Source organism: Pygoscelis adeliae, unplaced genomic scaffold, assembly GCF_000699105.1.
Source record: "Pygoscelis adeliae isolate BGI_AS28 unplaced genomic scaffold, ASM69910v1 Scaffold26, whole genome shotgun sequence".
In the NCBI taxonomy this organism is placed as follows: domain Eukaryota; kingdom Metazoa; phylum Chordata; class Aves; order Sphenisciformes; family Spheniscidae; genus Pygoscelis; species Pygoscelis adeliae.
In genome coordinates this window covers 2,465,888-2,488,956 of record NW_008825104.1, presented here as the reverse complement: position 1 = coordinate 2,488,956, position 23,069 = coordinate 2,465,888, and the positions used below count along the sequence as shown (strand labels likewise).

Below are 23,069 nucleotides of genomic sequence, written 5' to 3'. Positions count from 1 at the left end.
AGAACAGAAAAGCCCACTCATGACTTTGTATGCATAGTTAGTTGATGTGAACTGCTCAGACACCTCAGTAAGTTTATTACAAAAAACCACAACCCAAATGCCTTCAAAACGTAGTGATTTCACCAGTTATAGATTTCTTATAAAAATGACAAGATTCATATAAAAAAGTGATTTATTCTAATGTACCAATCAGTTTATTCTACCAGAAAGTAGGTACCGGGAGGCAGTTTGACTAATAGAGATATATACAGTATGGCCAAAATATACCTTGCTGTTATAAGTCACAAGATATAACAAAATGACTTACAGTGGAGACTTCAAGTGGACTAGCAAGGAACCACTTGACTTCACCTAAAATTTGAAGCCAAATTTAAAGAGATATTCACTTTGAATAGCTTTTGAATTACAGAGGAAGATGAACATAAAAAGGTAGTTGCCCCTCTATTCCTTTTACAGATATCACAAATGGGATGACTGATATTTTACTAAGAAAGATTCTCCACTGTACAGCTTTCTAAGTCTAGCACTTCTAAATTAAATGGAATTAATTTAAACATAGATCAAACTTTCTGCTAAAAAGAGTAAGAAATATAATCCTGTATAGGAGATGTAATACTGTACCAAATTAAAAAGCACATCAAACTAAGGCCAAAATATAATCTTTAAGCTCAAACCTTAAAATATGGAACATATAGATGCAATTTCTTGAAATACTTGTAACATCTGGACTTCACTGCTATTTGATTTAAAAAAAAAGGGGGGGAAGAAAAAGAACTGAACAAAAAAAAGTAATAAGAGTAGGATCACACGGTCCAGTACCTTAGCTCTACTTGCTCAAATCAGGGTTCTTAGCTACGCTTGACCTCAGGCTGACCTTGTTTATATACCAAAAAACACTAATGAAACTTGACATCAAAGTAAACAGAACAAAAACATATAGCGAGAGGGTAGGTACATTTTCCTACAATACTACAACTTCTGAATTCTGAAATTATTTTAGTTGTCATACTAGGCAATTTTCAATAGATCAGGATCATTCATGGTTAAGATGAATTGAAAACCATCAAAAATCTTTAAATATACAACATTTAGTTTTTCTTCCAGCTGGGCCATATATGTAAAGGATATTATTACTGGGCACACACAACATGCACAAAATAGCTGGCAAATCTCACTATTTTGATATAAAATTGTGAAGGAACTTAGCTTTCAGAAGTTATTTTCATTGCATTATTTTTAATTTACTGACTAATCTCTAGGATAAAGTAAATCCTTAGAAAGCAGTAAGATCTTAAAGTTCTTAGTGTATTAAATTTCTGTCTTAATTTTTTTCACGTTAATTATTTCTGATCTTACAAAGATATTTGAATCATCTATTCCTCAGCAATGGCACTTTACCATGTAGTCTGTATTCATAACTTCAGACAAAAAGTCAAAGTTAAGACGTACATAACAGAGATGGATACTTTACAGCTTGAGTTCTGAACACAGGAACTGAAAAATTCCTTGCTTCTTTTTCAGCAGACCTACATTACCACTTTTTTGTAACACCGTGCAGAAAACTTAATTTGTACTTTCCCCCCCCTATTTCTAAAATTTAAATACATATAATTTAAAACATCTGGCTTTACACAGTGTATACAGTCAGAAATCATCCACTTTGACAAAGCTGGAAATACAATGATTCAGATTGATCTTGTACCAATTTATGATCATTCTTAAAACACCTTCTACTTTCATCAATGAGGTACTGAATTTATATTTTTGTGTAAACCAATAGAAGAAAAGGGTGGAAGAGATACTAAATGTATCTTTGCATTGACAAAGACAAATTGTGTCACATACAAGCAAAATGGTACCTCAAAATCTTACAAGTTAAGTAGTAATTTCAAAATATTTTCAATATTTTGAACAGCTGAACGGTTCTGCTTTCTGAAACATCAGAATTTTATTTACTAATCTAAATTTTGTAACAGTGGTAGAGGACACAGCATTTTGAGAGATATACATATTCATGAATCTGATGTTAATGAAGGCATTTACATTTACTTGACTGATTCTTACTCCGTTCTCAACACTCCTACAGTTATAGAACTGTATGTTATGTCATGGATAACAGTGCATCTTTTAAGTATCAGGCACAGACTACAGACAAGACCTGATTTGCCTACCATGCTTATCAGAGGGAAAAACCACAACCTTCATGTAAACGTGTTATTTTTGAACTTCAACACAGAGGAAAAAGATCTTTGCAAAATTTGGGTTTCTGTAAGAAGTAGTTATTAATATGGTGGGGATGAAGGTCTGGTCTAGCCCCCCTACCCAAACACGTTATTTGTAGTCTTTGCAGTAAAAAAAAGGCTCAATATGGATGTGAATTGAACTCTGCAGAAGTAACTGGAAAGGTGGACTTCCTTGGAAGAAAGTTTCACATTCTCAGAGGTTTTGTTAAGCAATTAAACATATAGCTATAAAAACCAGAGAGTTTTCCCTGTGTTTGCAGATGTAATACAAGACATTACTAATTAAGGTACTATATAGTTTTAAATATACATTAAAAATTTAGGGCTTAAAACTCCATCTTTGCATTAGTATGTTCTACGACTTTCTGGGGTGAATAATTTTTTAAAGAAATAAAACATAAGGACATAATAAATAACAAAGTAAAACTGCCTATACAAAAAGCATGAGCACTAAGCATTCTATTGCCAAAACTTATTTTTTGAGTTTTGGTGAATACTTTGTCTCAGTTTCCTTGCTCTGTTCCATCTGTCATCCAGAAGCAAATGGTAGACGCCACACCATTACCATGTCACTAGCTCCTCTGGGCTACATGCAAAGGACAAGAGAGGAACATGTGGAGCATGTTGCAGTCTAGCTACTTCATTTGGCCCTTCCTCAGCAACGTTAGCACTGCTTACAGGTCAGTCATCGATCAAGAAGCAAAAAGAACCTTCATTACATTTCAGCTTGATTTCTATTTTCTCTTCTCCTGGGATATCTACAGTGGTTATGAGAGTTCCTTATCAAGTTTTCCTCAGGGTATGCTTCAAGATACAGCACAGCTGAACAGCTCACTGTTTCTTTTTCTGCCAGATGAACTTTCTACCATTTTACTGAAATGGACTGACTCCTGCAATCCAAATGAGGACCGCAGCAAAGTCAAAGTAAGCAGTTGAAGCTCATAGCCTGGAACAAGAGAAAAGAGAGCCTCTCCACTTTTGACGTATTTGAGATGTAAATTTGACTCAGGTATATCCTTAGGTTAAGACACAGTTATTACATATTATGAGCCTCGTCTCCTCTAGGATGCCTATTAACCCAAAAGACAATGGAAGAAGAGAGTAGCCAGTCAGTTTCTTCCATTGCCAGAGATGCAGAAAGAAAGAAAAACAGGGTATTCAAAGTGCCCCCGTCTTGTGCTGTGACTAAAAAGCCTTGTACCCTGTATCAATGGCAGCTATTCAAAATATGCCAGAACTAAACATTACAAAATGCAAATAAAGAAAAACATTTGAATTTCACTAAATATAAGGTTACATTTCTGTTCCACTAATTAGAGCCTGATGGTTCCAAATTCAATCTATACAACGCTAATTATGCTACACTCATATGTAAAGAGGTTAATGAAAAGTTTTGGATGCCTCGATATATTTGTTTGCATTCCAGTTTCCTATGAAAAAAAGTTTCAGCATTATGTTCTGTGCATCTGTGGCTCCCTTCTTAATTACTTTTGAACTTACTGGACAATTTCAAATGGATTTGACAGACAGAACAGAGGACTCAAAGATAATTACGTTACTACAGTCTTCATGAAAATAGGCAGTCAAGTAGAAGACAGAGATCTGCAAGTATCCCAACCAAAGGAAGGGTTGCAATCCAAATCCAGATCTTACTGGACACAAGTGGAACCTTGTAAATGCTTCCTCAAAAGAAAAGTTTCTACTAGAGCTCATACCTTCCTATAGACCATCCCTAGAGACATGGCAAACCCATGGGAAACAAGACAATTAGTTCTGCTTTTAGAAAAACTTTATAGGTAATAAATACATACAGAGACAGACTTCAGTTGCTATCTCTTTCTAGTGTACACACAGTTAACTTCCTACTTTTCTTAATTATCAAGGCTTAGCCTAATGGCAGTTACATGTGTAGACTGACGTATAACAACACAGGAATTTTAAATCTCATGACATCTATATTCAAACAGAGGCTGCTTACTGAAGTGGTCAACCTTTTTAACAAATACCAGTTCTCAATTCACAGCTGCCTTCCTACTCATGAGCACATAAAAACCTCTTATAGCAGTTACAAAAAATTATTGATAGGAATTAACAATTTATTCAAATGCACCACATTTTCCAATATATATAATCTGGCAGTTACAAAAAGGATGAGCATAAGCAGATGGCTTGCCACAGATAAATTTCAGAGCTTCCATTTTGGTACAAAAGACATTTTTTAGGACCATCTCACTGTTTTGTTTTCTGGAAACAGAGAATACAAGTTCGAACACACTGCATTATACGTTTCGGACTAGAGAGAAGGCCCTAATGGTATTGACTAGACAACTGTATGTTCAAAGATCCACAATACCACATAGAACTGGTAGATGAAGTATTGAAGTCAGTTCTTACTGGACCCTTAACTTCTAAAATTTCAATATATTTACCTCAGTGCTTATAGTTATAAATAATTATAGAGTGATTATCTCTTACATTCTTTTCACACAATTAAAATTCTTGACAAATAAACAAAAGCCACCTTTTAAAAAAAGATCATGTTAATAATACAAAAGCCAGACAGATTTTCTGTGAGTGACTAAAGCTGACCAAAATCATAATTGGGACACCTCAAATAAGCTGAATTTTCTGAGCTTGGTCCTCAGTATTTTCTAGCAATCAAAACACAAATGATAATTGCTTCAAGTCATATTTTTTTTTTTGCAATAATACTTTTCCAAGTTCAATTTCTTGAAATGTGTAATTTATTGCAAAGATCCATACAAAACAAATCCAAATAGAGATAACAATATAGATGGCTATAACTATTTAGATCAAGTTTGAAAAATTAAACAGAATGGAAATCTTTAAGTAAAAAGACAAGAAAAATGAAAAACATTTGAAATGGGACTTTCCAGAAGAGGACACCAACCTTAAAATGTAAAAACACTCTGGGGTGCTTGCTTGTAAGGGGTGAAATGAATCTCATCATGAGAATGACAGCAATGGCTTCTGCTATTAAAGCATTCTACCGTTCAGAAAAATACTGTTGCTTGTAAAAAGCAAGAAGAAATGATAGACCAAATTTTAAATTCCACTGTAGTCATAAAATGTTGGGCATAAAAAAAAAAAAAGAGAATGCAACAAAAATATCAGTTTTGTTGTTAGATACTATGAAAGTCAGGTCTTTTTTTTTAACCAAATATAAATTGCATCTAGACAGAACAGTTAACTTAGATGATCATATGGTGTGCCTCATGCAGCCAGAAAGAATGTCAGACACATTTACAGTTGAATTTTTTGAACTAATTATTTTTAAAAAATGTAGAGACCAAAATAAGCAAAGAAGAAAATAAACATTGCAAGTCAAACCCCGTTGTGGTTCACCCCAGTGACTCAACCTGAAGTGTCAAAAGATATTATTTCCATGGAAAGCCTGATAATTATAGGGATAATTCTAAAGTAACTTTAAATGTACCCAAGAAAAGAAATTTGCTCTAAATCAAGATGACTTTGCACAGAATAAAATAACTGCCTCGATGATGCTTACAAGGCTGTTCTTTCACATATAGTTCTATTATGTGGCAAAACTTACTTTTCCTTATTTAGAATAATGGTTCTACTAGATTTTTTAAACCAAGTTTCTCAAAAGAATTTTTAATATTAGGTACTAAAACTCCAAGATATTAAACACAAAAAAGAAAATCCACAAAATAGATTAACTTGGAAACTTAAATTGTTTAATATAATTGACGTCTAAATAAATGAACAGAAAAACAAATCAGTCTACAGAAAATCACTTAAATTATTCTGTAAATTATTCCCTACTATAGCTATAGGGAGCTGCAATCTCTGTTACATATAATTCAAGACAATATACATGTTTAAATAAAAAGGCTCCATTAATGAAATAAAAAAAATTCAACTAATGAAATAAAAAAAAGCGTTAACATACCAATTCAATTTGCAACTATATTATTTAAATTTAATAAATAAAATTGTAAGACGTATCACAGATCAAACTGACAGCAATGAAAAACAGGTCATTAATAAAGTGCATCTAGAGATATCGCATTTAAAGCCATATTTTAAAAAGTATATTCCTACACTCCATTGCCAGTGATAAAGCAGAACCCCATTGATATTAGAAGAATTTCTCAGAGTAAACAGCAGAGGAATATGGTGACGCAAAGTTGGGTTCACAATAAACTGAATCTTTTTCTTACTTAGAATCTATTAGCTAAGCAATTTACACTATTAACTTGAAAAATAAAGTAGCAAATACTTGCAGTAAAAAAATCTTGTTTAAAACCTAAAATTGTTAGGAAATATAAATGTATCACTGACACATATTTGTATATACTGCTGAAGATTATGTACTGAGCAAAATTAACACTTCAACTATGTTATCAAAATACTAAATCCTCTATCAGATAAATAATGCATTGCAGGGACTGTATATAAGTTAAGTTTCATCAGATTGTAGTGCTTGACAATATTAGCATATGCATTTGTTTTGGAAATAAGTCTACTTACAACTGAGTCTGCATCTGGACACTCCCTATTAAAAAAAAGAAAGAAAATATACAGTTATAAATTGCACAAATTATTTTATTCATACAGCTCTGGTACTTCCTTTAATATTTTCAATTAATTTGAAACATTGCATTTGACCCTTTTGCCTCTCAGACTGTTAAAATTTTCACTATAAATAATCCACATTCAACTGAGTGAGATTTAAATAAAAGCTGAAAGCTTATGCTCAAAACACCGCAGAAGAAAATCTCAAAATAAATACTGAAAAAGCAAACTCACATCATGGGGTGGGGGGCGGGAAATCAAGGAAAGCCAGGAGTACCACGCTATATTCTGGATGAATATACTTTAAGACTCAGGTCTCTGTGGTCGATGTGCACAATAAGTAGAAGTCACCAATCCTAATGAAATAGTCCATATGCAATTGCAAAACATTTTGGACAATAACCAGTCCCAAAGAAATTAAGACTATTCTTAGAGGAATTCAGAGCTTCCCTCTTCTGGAATTTCATTCTTAGTTTGTGTTTGTCAAGCACAGTTGCAGTCAAGCACTAGAAGATGCTGGAAAAAATAATAGAGTACCCTCCTAACAAGCACTTAAAAAAAAAAATCGTCAGCAGAAAGGCAGTGATTGCAAGCACATTATTCACAAGTGTTATATTTTTCCACTGTAACTTCGATTTAAGCAGTAGTATTTAAAAAAAAAAGAATGACACTGATTCTCTCTGATGTCTGCAAAAAGCAGAAGCAATTACATTTACAGAATGTGGGAATATTTGAGAGGCATACAAGTCCTCTCTAATTTGCATCCTGACAAAGCTGTAAGTGCCAGTGTAACTGAACAGCAGTGTTTTTATATAGTCAAACTGAACATCCTAAACATGCACTTATAGAAAAATGAGGGAAAAAAGTCAAATTTATTGCAATCTAAGTTATCTTCTCTGAAAGGCTAAATGTGTTAAATGTAAAAACTGCAGTGTCTTTAAAAACAGGTAAAAAACTTACTAACATGGAAGCATTAATACGAAATTCAGTACAGCTTGTTAAGGAATTGACAGTGAGATGAAGGATCCCGTCTCCTCTGAAAGGCCTCACAAAAGAAAATATATGTGACCAAGTTTCTAATTGACTTACATCTTATCTCCCTCTGCTGGCTAAACTGAATTCATAGCAATAGAAAGACCTATTTTAAAAGCTATTTTAGAGCTTGAAGAGACAAAGTATTAGACTTCTCTTAAAAGATACAACAAAAAGATTTTCTCACACGTGGTTTTAAAAAGTGTCTGTACTCAAACAAGACAGCCTGAAGTTCATAAAAGTTAAGAAATGTGAAAGATGTGAGGCAAACTACAATGAAGGTAACTCAGCCCATAATGAAGATTTTCAAAATTACTGAGCTAATAGGTCTCAAAAAGTAACGGCAGATCTAGTATCATTCAGAGGAGCACCAATAGCACCTCCCAGGATCCGTTCTCAAGATACAAAGGAAAACTCAACAGTTTGCAAATGCTGGTGAAGTGGTAAACGAGGACATCAGGTTTCAGACAGATGTGCTTTTACATCACCAGATGCGTGATCTTTCTTTTAAGATTAAAGAACTAGGTCATGCTTCTAGTATAAGGTAATATTTCAGGAAATGGTGATTCTGTGAGGAAATTTAAGGACTGCAGATAAAAACTAAAACAACCAAATCATGCAAAGCAGTGGTTAGAAAAAGAAGTGAAATCCTTGATTAACCTGTATAGCAGTATGTCATAGTACGGTATTTCCCTGTGTAAAACCATTACTAGACACAACATCCAGTTTAGGTGTCAACACTTTAAAAACTGTATTGATAAACAGAAAAACCTATAAACCATGAGTTTTTTTCTAGATGTGGAAAGCCTGCCCTACACAAACTAAACAAGCTTACAGCCTAATTTAACAAGAGATTAAGAAATGACTTGACCTCTATGTGCAGAGAAGTTTCCGATGATAGAGTTTTATCATGTACAGCCTATAACAGGATCATCAGCTGAAGATGAAATGAGACAAAATTTAGACTAGCAATAAATTTTTTTAAGAGATGATAAATAACTATTAGAATATTTTACTTAAGCACATAATGAGTCCTCTGTTGTTTATTTGTGCTGTTCTAGTTCATTTAGAAGTTATGGATCAATGCAAGAATTGCTGTAAAAGCCCATGGCATGCGTAACATCGGAGGTCAATATCATGCCATCATACTTCTTTCTTTCTGACCCCAGAATCTATTCATTTTTGTATTGTGTGTAAAAATAGAAACAAAATAATATAAATTGAAGTTCAGTCCAGCTTGTTGAAAGCAAGGCAAATTCTTTTCCCAGTTGAGAGTAGCTGAACCGATTTATATTTTCTGATGACATCATTGTGCCATGAAAAACAAATTTTTTTCTAGAAGGAGACACTGATACTATCTTTCAATGTTAAATAAAATGTCTTCAGGAAAAAACAGCTTTTAGAAAACTATTCGGATACTACAGTGGATAAGCATACAAAGGTAGAAAGTGTTTCACATAGTGTAGAAGCCCGTTTTCAGCCCTCAGTGCCTAAGAAAATCTTCTTTCTGCTACAGGTCAAAGAAAAAGATGATCTCCGAGTAAGGATACATTGAGTCATATACCTGGGAGGAGTTAACCTGGAGCTTCGAGGCCTTTACTGGCTCCAGAAAACTACTGTTAAGAGCCCTAAACCTTTGCTGGGGCCAGATTAGATTTCATCATCTGCCAAAGAATGGATGGAAGGAGATGCCTGGTTTGCAAGGAGGTTTATAACATACATTACATGAGATTAGCTTGAGTAATAACCCACATGGTGGCAAAACAATTATTTTATTGGACAAGAAAAGCTGACAGCTACAGAATTCAACATACAACAGTACTCAATACCACCAAAATCACTACTTTGCAATTAAGTAAATGCAAGACACAAAAGGCAAATGATTGAACATTCTTTTTTGCTGCTATTTGATACTGCAACAGTTTTGCATCACAAAAAAGAAGTGTAGTAAACAACTTTCCAGAGAGAATGGATTACTTTTAAAACGGGCACTAAAGCTGTTTAAAACACGAATATCGTATTTATAACAATTTAATTATTTTAAACTAAACCTTCATCAGAAAAAATAATTCTTTGTAATAAAATAGTATTCTCAGATTGCTGCTGACCAAAATCACACTATATACAACACTTCTTTCACCATTTACTCCAGCAATAAAGTACAAGGGAGAGTGTGGAGGAAAGACTAAATCACAGAAAGAACAGAAATATGGAGGAATGACTTAAAACCAATAAAAACCTTGGAGCCCTAAAGGCATCATGAAAGAGAGAAGAAAAAGCAGGGTTTAGAAGTGTATCACTATTAAAGTTAAACACCAAAAGAAAAATAGCTATAAGGCACTTTGTTTGTGCAAATAATTAGCACCTGCAGTTCTTAGGTCATTAGTTTTTCAGCATTATATTAAAAACTAAGGCTGGTAAAATATTTTTTAAAAATGATTTTAAAAAGTATGTATGCAGATGTTGCCTCTGAGAATATTTCTATATTGTTGTTTGTCAAATTTTAAGTATTTTCTGTTAAATCAAATACTTCTATTGAGAAAACACATCTAGAAATTATGAAAATAAAATATATTGAAATATAGCAATCATAACTACTAATACGTAGACTGTGACCAAACCCACCTAAGAACTTTTATTCAAACTCACTTTCTGGAGAGTTTTAACTCCTGGGAGACAGAGCACATGCAATGAATATGGCAAAAGGTATAGCTGGGACATCAGTCACCAATTAGAATGATGGTCTTTCAGAAATGAGTGTGCACATGATGTACTCAAAAAACATTCAAAGATTTTTCTGCCCTTCGATACCGTACACAAAAGTTTTTCTAATGAAAGAATAACTGAAGCTTCAATTCCGCAAACACAAGCATCCAGTACTTTTTCCATGTACAGAGCTATTATTTCATTAGGAGTACACATGAGAATCACATTATCTACAATTTTCAAATGTAGAACAAGGGAGAACTACTTACCTGTGCACAGGAAAGAATGAAACATGAGTAGACTACTACGAATACATTTATGTTATTTCCTTAAAATCCTTAGTTACAAAAATCTTAAATAGCTGTGATATTTCTGTATTCATAGCATTCCTCTAAACTTCTCTTATAAACCCTTTTTTTGTTAAACATCAGCTAATGTTTATCCCCATACTTTTACTAGTTTTCATACAAGACAAGGCTTCAAGATGGAAATATACTTACACAGATTCAGTATCTTTTTCTTTTTTCATTATTCCTGATAGACCAAAAGGCTTCCTCTTCCGTGGTTTTATCCCTATGGAACAAAGATTTTTCGTCTGAAGATCAAAGAGATAACTACGTATTTAGCAATGTCAAACACAGGTGCATGCCAATGCCAATACATTTTAAATGCTGCCACAAGTGATACAAAAATCTAACAGCGAAGATAAGTATGGAGCCAATCTAAGGGAACATTATTCCAAATTGTTATTAAGTAACATGCCAATCAAAAAATTAAAATATGGTTCAACACATTAATAACATAAGTCCTTATAAAACTGATTTGCATTGTACATCCAACTCTCCAGGTTGGGTATGCAGACTGTCACTTTTTTTAATAGAAAATGGGCGTATGGCCAGTTTTGAGGAAAGGGACTCTGCTCACAGAAACTCAACAGGAGCTATTGCTCTGGACGATCCTGAATAGCCAATGCACTTGGATCAGAAACTGAACCCTGCCTCTCCCAGCTACTGCAGTTCAACACCCTGTTGTTATTTCCCTGCATGTTCCCGGTAGCTGCAAGCCCCTGTCTCTCCTAAGAAGTAGCATCTTGGTCCTGTAAAAAAAATAGAACATCTCTTGGCTTTCCAGCTGATGCTGAGTTCATGATTTCCCAGTGCTGTAGCCAGCTTTAAGGCTGGCTCTCACTGAGTCTGGAACCATGCCTCCCCTCTGTCGTTTCTTCCCTGTTTTTAGCACTGGATATGTATAGCTACAGCACAGAAAAAAGTTTGCTTTCATACCCGTTTAATGTACTAAAATTAAAATACATTTAAATATTCATCAGACTTGCTGTCACATCTGCTTCTCTCCCAATTTTTGCTGAAGCAGACTGCCAAACAAAATGACTAAGTGCAAGCATCTGATCCAACTGGTCTACAATTTTGTTTTGATGTATGATACTACTGACAGCATGCTTTTGAGCAAAATGGTGGAAATAATTTGGTTTCCAAAATTTAACAACTGACAATTCAAGCACATCATTAAAAAAAAAAAATCATTATATTCCCCTTTACAGAAATACATTACACAGCACATAAGGAATCTCTCCACTTTTAGAAATTTTCAGGGTTAAATATCTCAAAACTTCTCAAATCAGGTAGCTGTAAACTCAGCCATATCTTTTATTTTAATAGAGACAGAATTTGCTCCAAAATGATTTTTAAATGCTAGTCTGGGCTTTATCTTCTTTCTGTGACTTATGCAGCCCAAAACAATGACAAATGGAGTATGAGAGTAGTTTCTGAACATGAACATGGTTCAGTCAAAAAACATTTTAAGTCTCAGCTGCAATCTTGGCAACTTAAAATTTGTCGGCTGCTATAGCTATACTGTCAACTCCTCTGTCCCAAAAGTAAATACATAGCTTATGCAAATAAAGCAGTTCTTAACCACTTAAAACAATCCCCTAAGCAAAATAAGTGATGCCAACAAAGAAAGGCTTTGCGACCACAACACTGCATTAGACTTGGTATAACTAACATGGTAACAATGGAAAGAGCCTGGGCCATATTTTGACGCTTGTAAATTAAGTTACAACACAGTCATAAATGAACCAAATCCAAACCTCAGCAAGGACAGGGTCATAGCCAAAGTATATTTATAGGAAACATTAAAATTCTCTGACCTTTGTGCATTAGCCTTATAAAGTATCATAGGTCTTATTTTCACTGAGATTTGCTTCTCAAAAGGAAATCTGCTTTTTAGTCTACTGGAGTACTTTAAAGTTATACAGATTCACACACTGAATACCCTTCACTTCACAGTTTCAGGTCCTTATCCACAGCATTCTTACGTAAATAACTATGCTACAACAACTCACCTTCAACTGCACTGGATGTGTTACATTCTTCAAATTCAATAAGGCCTTAAAGAAATGACAATGAAGATAAACATTGGGTCAAATTTAATCTAAGATATTTTAACTACTATTAATATTTCCTGAAAATACTAGATAATCTAATTACAAACACAGTTAAGTGCTGTATCTAAATAAGTTCATTATTATGGCTTTCCATTAGAGTTGATACAAAGTAACAGTCAATTGTCATTGCAAAGTGAAGTCCTAACTCTCATTCCTTCAATCTGGCCAGGTCTAGAATTTATTTAACCCCACTATGAGCCATTTTAGGGAGCAAATGTGCAGAAAACAAAGTGATTTTCCATAGGACCTTTTTCAGGGAATGGCAGAATCACACCAGCACTTGTGCAAGTGCAAAGAAAACAGAGAGCACATGCAGGCAGGCACCATTGCTTTCAGGCCATACTAAGAATGAGCCCTTTGTCCCCTGTTTGAAACGGTAGCTTGCAATTGTATCCACAGAAGCAAAACCAAAGTTTAATATGCTAGCACTGTAACACAGGGGTTGTTATTTATCTTTCTGTAATAATTTTGAGGGAGTGCACACAAGTTTATATATAGGCATATTACAGATAAGATAGAGGGGAAAAAAACCCTGTTCCGAATTCTATACTCAAAGGCAGCCAAAATGCCCCCCACCCGCCCTGCAACTATTTCAAGTGAGAGTTTAAAATCTTGAAAATTTCATTTAAAACCAACTGGAAGCAAAGTGATTGTGGAAACCTCAAATACAGAAACTACTTCCACTCCTGCCCCAAAACACACCTGCTAGTAAGTGTGCTGATTTATTTATCTTAATTACAAAGTTATGATTATTTGTGAGCATCCACCATAAAACCAAGAGCTGTGCAATTGTCAAGGTGTTTTCACACAAAATAAAATAAAAGGCGTACTTGAAAGCATTTTCTAGGATTTTCACTTGTGCTCTTTTCAAAATGAACATCTTAAAATAAATAGCTCGTATAAACAGATCTCAAATACAAGAAACATGGAGACTACAAGCTTCAGTTTGATTTTAAATAGTTTTTTTTAAATAATTTTTTGCACCATAGCAAATAATTGTGCTGCAATTGCAGATGCCACAATGAAAGTAAAAAATAATTTAGCTGTGAATTAGCATTGTAAATTACACAACTGGGATTAATTTGTATTTGATTCATGCAGTTAAGTACCTCAAATAGTTCTATTTGTAAGGTAACCCCCAGTATGTATATTTAACTCTTGCAGTGCAAAATTGTGTTCAACTCAGTATAAACGCTACATTTTGATAGCATTTCTCAAAACTGCAAATGAAAAAAAATTATGCTTATGTCAAACAAATAGAAAGACAATTGAGAAGCTGATGATGTAACTCAATACTCAACAATGTTAAGCAAATGGAATTATTTTAGAAATATTAGATAAAATCTACCATTTTCTTTGAAATTTTGCAGACTAATGATTTTTTTTAAAAAAAGGTGTGTTCAAAGTAATGACTTGTATTTATTGTAATTAAGACTGAGCCTTCAAAATCTTCCCTGCCAATAAAAAAAGATCTGTGTGCTTGTAAAACTAGCAGCAGGATGAGAATCTGGGACTAGAACCCATAAATATCCCATTTATCATACTGTAATTGTTTGGCCTCCAAATGAAGCTCTGGAGAGCAGAATAGCAAAAGACCAATCTCAAATGGCAGTCTTAAGTGCCCTTTAAGTTTCAATTATTAAATAATTTCAAACGCAAGTCTAATTATTCAATATGACAAGACAAAATCCAAATTCCTAACAGCGCGCTCATTCTACTAAATATTGTAAATACATGAGCATTTTAAGCTGGTCTTCCAATCCCTTCTCCTTTGCTCTCCACTAAATTCACAGTAAAGCAACGTCAGCATGCTCCACAAATCAGCAAATCTGGGTATCTCGCAAAACAAAAACCAGCAAAAAAATCCAGAAAAACAGATTTAGAGAACTGTAGATGTCTACATCCCCACACTGATTTCATCAACATTTTATTTTAGGAAATTAAACTCTATTGTTCAAAATCTATTGAGCAAGAAATTCAGAAAAATACCATAAAACATAGAAGCTGAAGAACAAATCCGTTACTTCTTCAGCACTACACTTCAGACAATACATTTTTTCATCACTTTGTGAAGGATTCAACTACTTCTGTTTCTTGCTTCTATACATATTCCCACTTGGCCAGGAAAAAAAAAACAAAAGCCAAACCAACCACAAACACTCATCCCCAAAACAAAAACAGAAGGAAAAAACCATAAACAGAGACTTAAATATATTTTTAGAGAAAAACAATACTCAAGCTTTTTCAGAATATCATCTTTTTCTTTACTCTTTCCAGCTACTAAGACTGATCCCCAGACTTTTAAGACTTTTACACTAATGATTAAAATAAACATTCAAGGCTCAAGTAAAACACATCCTTATTTCAGACCAGTATCTTTAACTTTCACTTCTAACACAAGCAGAAAGCAAAGATTTTCTTCAACAAAACATCCAAGTTCCTGTATTTTGTCCATTACACTTGCCTAACACTTGTTTTCGAAGGTGGGTTTTTTACAGCTTGATAAACTTTCTTTTCTCATAGGGAAGACTATAAACCGCAATCTGAAAAAATCTCAGTTACAGAAGAATTGCCTGAGATAGTAATGAGATGGAAGCTGTGCAAAAAACTTTAGTAAGCAGGTCCCACTTTTCACTAAGGTCTATGAAGTTAACTTGGAAATTTTAAATATACTTTCTTCTTAGCTTATTTTATGCTTCACCAAAATCGGCAGTTATAGAAGTCCCTTCTCCCCACATGTGCTCTCTTTCCTTCCCCTGCATCTACCAGCTGCTTTACTGCAGGAAAGATAAATAACAATCATGAAAACAGCATCTTCTTACAACAAATTGAGTGAATCAGTTACAATTCAAAAGCATCTTTTGATCCTAACTTACTTTTCCTACTTAACTCAAATTTCTATAGCGCCCTTCATCCTTTGGAATCTCAGAAGTTCAAGACGCCAGTGGCTGTCCCTAATGAATCCACAAACATTACAAAATTAAGTTCAGCATTTTCCTCCAATGCCCAAAGATGTTTTCTGGTTTTGTAAAACTTTTATTTAACCCGCCCCCACCAATATAACACATGTTGCATCATTTGCTTGCAGCAAAGGCAAATTCATACATTTTGCCCTTTTGAGCAGAGTAGAGTGAAATTTGTAGCAGTTTTTAATTTTCTTAGAGTTTTGTTCTGTAATTTCAGATCTCCCAACGGTTCTGCTTCCTATATGCCTGCTGTAAAGAGTACCATGTTTTGCCTGGGGAGTAGTATTTTTAAACCAAAATGACATTACAGAAATAGACATTTTCTGTGGTGCTCTATGGTGAATCAATTTAGGAAACAGGATAGCTGTGATGAGCTTTTGGTAGCCCACGTAACAGCTGGAGTCTCCTGTGGGCAGATGTCTTTGTGCCCAAAGAGGTAATAATACTGTAGCCCAGCCAGAAGTGGGTACTGTGACCACGTCGTCTCCTGCTAGAACCAGCTGCAGTCTCCTAGCCAGCCAAAAGCATATTGCTATGGGAGCATAGCATCAATAAGGAATTCAGATGCTTTCTTAAGAAGTTCCCTTGCATTGTCCACTGTACTTGTGTATATGGAAACAAAACCATCTGCATGATCACTGCAAAAAAATCCTCAAAAAGCTTTCTTCTCTGAACCACCATAACATCTATCTTTCTCATTCTTGAATCCTTAATCATTAGATGGTATAGTCAAAAACTCCCAGTGGGTTGGCGTTACTGGAGATTGCCAGACACACATAATACATAGATGCAAGTCAAAGCATGCAAACTCATGTGCTGGTATCACAATAACTTTTGTAACAGCTACACAAAGATTTTAACGTGGATGCACTACCTCTTCTCTATGAGGCAGAAAAGTTTTCTTAACAGACTTGTGCCCAATGATTGAAGTGTAGACAAAGGCTTAACACCAACAAGGATTTCAGCTCAAAATCTGGAAGATAATAACGGCCAAAATTTCTGAAGCAAGTACACAGATTCACTGTCCGTTGCAACATCCAAAGAAAGAAAAGCAGTTGTTCCACATTTAAGAAGTACTGCTGCTGCTGGGGACTGAAGTCACTCCCTGAAGCAGACTCTAAAGCACCTGCACCACATGGTAGCCCAAAGCACTGAAAAGGACCATATAGATGTTGCCAATACTGCAATAACGATGCAGCAACAATGGTAGCAACAATGGTAGCAACAATGGTAGCAACAATGGTAGCAACAATGGTAGCAACAATGGTAGCAACAATGGTAGCAACAATGGTAGCAACAATGGTAGCAACAATGGTAGCAACAATGGTAGCAACAATGGTGATAATGATATTCTGCAGTACTAGAGTCAAAGCATTGAGATCTCCTGTGTTCTTTTTCTCATAACAAGACAAGACAACAATGTGAATTGAGAAGGAAGCCTATTCACAAGCATTCGTATGAACACAAAATAAGAGCATATACTAGAACTACAGCAGCACTGTAAACATCAAAACCACATTTTAAGACACTTACCAGAGTAACTAAAAAGCTATAGCTGAGACCTAGTCCAACCCTTGCAAAAGTCTCTGAATTAATGTTCTGTTGGGTTAAGCATGGATAGTTTCAGGCTCAAGATAACTTTTTTACAGTCTGGTCTGCCTGTTGTTGCATTGATCTACAGAATGGTAACTATGGCTTAAGCATCTCAAATACGTGTACATAGACTGGAAAGTATTTGTTACTGTACACACACAGAACAGAAAAAAAAAAATACAGTGCATAAATGAAGGTTAGCCTTTGTAACAGAAAGAGATATGAGTATCTAGTGGGATTTCAGTCACTTAAGGATACATACCTAGCTATCAGGATGATAATGAGAATTTAGTATTCTACAAAGGAAGTAGGTGTCAAAAATCAGTAAGCTCCTCTAATTGTATGTAAACATTCCCACCAAGCATCGTCCTAAAGCACTTTCCTAGGCAAGCTGCTGCAGCTCACAGCATTCTACCAACCGAGAGAGATACAGACATGAAGAAAAGGCAAATGGATGACAGTTTTACAGACACATAGAAACAGACAGCTGCTATCTGACAAGAGACTGAAGCAAATAAATCAGGAGTGGGTCAGTTCTCAGGCTCTTGAAACTGAGGAAGCTTTGGTTTGCTAGAACAGAAAAGTCAAAAGGTAATTAGAATAAATAGAAATCTTTTATTTTAATCTAATAACTTAGAAAAAGTGACACTGGCATAAATTAAGCACCAGTGAGTCTGCAGCTTGGGATGCATCCCCTAGACTGCCCAGAAAATACATGTACTGTTTTTCTTGTAATAAGATGCATGTGACTATGTCTGCTTTTATGACACTAAGAGGCAAAGTGGATGGCTAGCAGTAAGGAGATACTGATCTTATTCAGAGATGAATGAAGAAAATGTAATTGCACTGTAAATTATATTACAGTATCTACTACATATTTAGACCACATCTATGGGAACAGTATTTTCAGAGTATACACAAGGCAACTACAGAAGAGAGTTTATAAATAACAACCTTACACCTGCTCCTTAATTTATCTACAAAGTGACACTAATTATCTTGAAGACAGTCATATTTGCTGTGAACCACCTTGAAAAGAGTTACAAAACCTATCTCCACAAAATCATAGAGACAGGTTTTCTAACCTACATGTATACCTCTTACACAAAACCTCTGTGAGGGAGACACTGGGAGAATGTTTTGCTAAGGTCAAAACAATAAAATAATTTGCATTTTCCTCAATAGAGGGGGAAAAAAGAAGTTTTATTGTTTGGATTCTTAAACAAACAAGACAAATACAAAAGCTAACTACTATTACTAGGAATGAAAACATAACATTATGTTATATGCTGAAAAAGAGCCCCCAGTAAATATATCAATGAACTGGAAAATCCTGCAGAGCTAAAAAGATAAACAAATCAAGAAGTCAACAAATCAACTAAAAACTGCTTTACATTTGCCTCTGCTTTTGGAAACTGTCTCCTTTCTAGTTTGAGGAGGGTATGCATGACAGAAGGGAATGTTGTCTCACTCAAGCATGTATTTTTATTAACTACATTTAATTTTCAATAACTGGAAACACTCAGACACTAAAAAAAAAAAATCTTCCCTTCCCCCCATCCTGAGGAATCAGTTTACACACACGCAGGCACACATACAAACATTAACATATCTGTTTCAAGCAAAAGCTTTTAAAAAAACTCATAAATCTGTACCTGTAGTTACAAATACGATAACAAACCATATTCTTGTTTTCAATAAAAACAAAAGTTTGTCTCTTTGAGTGTAAATCATGCATGAAAGGAGGACTTTTTTTTTTTAAACTGCATATGCTTCACATGCTGCTTCAAATGGCAAAGCTTTGCGTGCCTGGCTCAGTGCCAGTTGACAGCTCAGCTGGATATCAATGCACATTCTGACCCCCCTTGCAGCGTGTCACTTCTGAATTGTTTCCGCAGTAGAAAGTTTATTCAACCTCTCTCTCAAATTCAGTGGACCGACCATCATTCTGCTATTTAATCACAGCAGAACAGGTTATTTTTCTGACAGCACTAAAGCCAGACAGCAATTCCTAATGAACAGCTTGATACAAGTGGAATTTCAACTGTTTTAGCCTCAATTAATTCTGCTGTCAAAACAAATGACTGCTTTTAGCGTTTAGATGTTAAGCTGCATCACAAAGGTCAATTTTGTATGTACACAAACATATAAGCAATCTTTTTCTTGCTATCATCGGATCCTGTGACATGTTTATCAAGAAATTTCAAGCTTTCAAATTTAGAAGCCAGGAAGCCAAAATGTATTTTCTCAACATTACTGTTTCTAACACTAACTTCTCATTTTTACTGCCTGTCCAAAAAAGAGAAGTGATTTTATAAAAAAATAAGGAGAATTTTATTTTTCCCTGGAAAAGGACTTCTTATTCTAGATTTAAAAAAAGAAGAAACAAAACCAAATTCAAGCATAGCTTATTTGTAGGAATGCAGACTAAAGATGAGTGGTTGTTACCATCTTTGAGGTAAATAACATATTTGTGATATATTTATCATGCTAGTACCAGACTGCCACAAGCAAACGTTAGTTTATGGATTCAGTCAGCTCTACTTTGCCAAAAAGACAGAAAATACAACTGGCCTGTTAACAGGCCAATCTGGGGGAAAATATTGAAATAATACCAGTAAAACTGTATCCTTTAATCTAATTCTACAAATACACAGTTCCACCACAATAATCACTGAATTTCTGACTACTCTGTTACTTCCTCAGGATTATATATCAGCCTGGCTGTTATATAGCCTCTAGAGATGCTTATGACTTGACTGAATCCTCCTTCTTTTTTTTTTAAATTCCTGTTGAAAAAAAGAGAACTATAGCATGGTAATAGTACTCCTTTTGAAAAAGAAAAGATTGAGGTGACAGTGGCAGCATAAATAACTACAATTATCAGTAGCAACATGTGTAGCTCTTCAAGGAAAGTCTTTTTATAGATGAAGAAATGATCATACAAGGAGAGCATCTACTAAACAAGCAATCAATTCTAACCCTGATTCTGTTACTAGGCTTCCAGCCCTACACTCAGTTCACCGGATCAAAGGAAACATTATTCATCTTAGGCTCTTATGGTACTGTGGGTACAAGCTCTGTGAATACAGCAAGCACACTACTCTCAGGGGGCAGTATTTCGATGCGGTTTACAGAGCAAAAACAAAGCAGAAAAGGATCATAATCTGAGTAGCTTTAAAATAATTATTATCAATTAAGATATTTAACAGCAGCAAGGAGAGAGACTTTTTTTTCCCTCTAAACTAAAAAGGTGGCAAACATCTCCAGTTACAAAGAAAATATTTTTTATTGCTTAGATAACACAAGAATTTTCAACAAGAGACATTAAACACATACCCAAGGCTATGTTTCAAGTTAGAGATCCAACTAGCCTGCAACACCTGAATATGACAACAAACACTGGAAGTTTCAGCTGCAATTTATGAAAGCATGAGGTCTATGAGCAGCAAAATTAACGTCAGCTAAGAGACCGATCCACAGAATGCTACATTCCCCGAGTCCTGTCCTCCACACCACTCCAAGCCCCTTTTCTCATCCTTTTCTACTCTTCTCCTGCTTTATACTTCAACTTCACCCATATTTCCTTTCTGGCTGCATAAACAACAGGATGTGAGATGTGGCTGGTTTTGAACTATTCACAGGCTAAGTGGCTGGCCAACATACATACATACAAACACACACTCAGCTGTCTCCTGACTCTCCAAATGAGTAACTTAGATCATTGTAACTGCCTCTCCCTTACATGGCATGACTAGTTTGCGTCCTTCTTCTCTACCAGACTCCTCGTTTTTATAAAGTCTTTGAAACCCTTACTTTTCCATCAAATTGGGTTGAAAGTAGCAAAGTCTTGTGAAAGCTATATGGGTGTGTGGGGAAAAACACTAAGAAGCAGCAGAACTGCATAAGCCTAGTCTATAAATATAAGCATCTGTACCATATGGTTCTGCCTGACTGCATGGTGCATGATTCACCTGCTGAAGGCAGACCATGCAAGTATGCAGTGATGAAAGAAATGTACAGACACATTCAAGCACTTTTCTTCTCATAGAAGAGTCAGCTAAGATTTTGGAACACTAGACATTGTAAATATGTTAAATTACAGCCCTCATCTTTAAAGTCTGTTTCATAGAATCATGTCTTTGTAACAGCCACACATTGTCCCTGTAAACCAAGAGGGGTATGGGTTCTTACTGAAGTTCTGAACTTAGACCCATGAAATTGTCAGAGGTTAAGACGTTTAGTGGGACCTGTTTCCTAAAGAGAAAAAAGAAGATAATACATTTTATAGTACCCAGAATTTTTCAGACAGAAAAAACCTTTTTCGGTTAGACAAAATCTTCTCCATGGGAACACTTTCCTGCTTTGTAGTGCTTTGAAGGTGTTTTCCTATTTACTTGTATAGAAGATTCATTTTGTGGGGGAAGGAAGAAAAGTATACGTGCTTAACCACCTCTCCACCCAAACTGTAAAATGGGAAGTATTAATTAGCATATGGCAGTTTCCACACGTGTGCCATCAATAAGCCAAGAAAGTCAATGTGAAATTCTTCCTAGTGTGCTTTTTCTGCAGCTTATGGTGAGTACGAGACACTTTGTGGGGGGAGAAAGTTGAAACCACAGGAATAACATTGAGAGACATGTTATTAAGGAACACCACAAAATGTCCCTTCCCCACATTTATGCCCAAAGAGCTACTTGCAGCCCAAGACAGTACAGGTTTGACCTTTAAATATGTCTCAGCATTTAAAGACACAAAATATGCATACTATTATCCAATACTATCCATAATAATATCCAAGTCAGTGGTTGCAAAGAGGACGAATGCATGTGACAAGACCCCGATTTTCCACTCCTGTCTGTTCTTCCTGAACCAGGCTATAAAAATGATACAGAACTATACAATCCTCTGAAGGACTGTATCAGCTATGACAGTAAAACAGAGAGGGACTCTGTGAAACTAAATTCCCAAGGCTTGGGAAGAAGTTTAATGATAGTAATAGCATTTCTTACACTGTTTTTCCCCTTTTTGAAAGGGGATACAAGATATCCCCTTTCCCCCAAAAAGAGCAACCAACAGAGAAAACTCTTCAAAACAAATCCATTTCAACATTAAATAAAGAATTTAAATTACAAACACTATTAATAAAAGATAGGAATTTGAAATTTTATTGTTAGGGTTAAACCTGGGCTTAGGTCTGTACAGCTAGCTTGATTAGCTACTGTTTAGACATTTTCCTTTTTCCTACCCTCATACTATTCAGGCAACAGGTCAAGAGGTACCCCACTGTACCTTACATTGCCAAAAAGCAGACAAATCAATATCCATCATTTTAAATGGAATTATGGACACAGAAGGCCACCCAGATGTTCTATAACAATTAAGACAACAATAAAAAGATAATGAAGACAAAGCAGAAAAGATCCTGCACTTCCTGAGAACCACTACAGACACACAAGGTCAAATACAAGTCAAGTGAGAATTAATTTTCAAATGCCAGAATAA

The 23,069-nt window shown here is 35.1% G+C and overlaps 1 protein-coding gene across 2 annotated transcripts in view; it reads right to left on the bottom strand.

The window, feature by feature from the left end:
• FCHO2 (FCH domain only 2) overlaps positions 1 to 23,069 on the bottom strand; it is an 86,295-nt gene that overhangs the window by 35,040 nt on the left and 28,186 nt on the right. For both annotated transcript variants that reach the window (XM_009327230.1, XM_009327231.1), the window contains exons 8-10: positions 12,904 to 12,948; positions 11,042 to 11,114; positions 6,759 to 6,783 (exon numbers count right to left, since the gene is read on the bottom strand). In XM_009327230.1, coding sequence (XP_009325505.1) covers positions 6,759 to 6,783; positions 11,042 to 11,114; positions 12,904 to 12,948 — 143 coding nt within the window. The remainder of the gene's footprint in view (positions 1 to 6,758; positions 6,784 to 11,041; positions 11,115 to 12,903; positions 12,949 to 23,069) is intronic.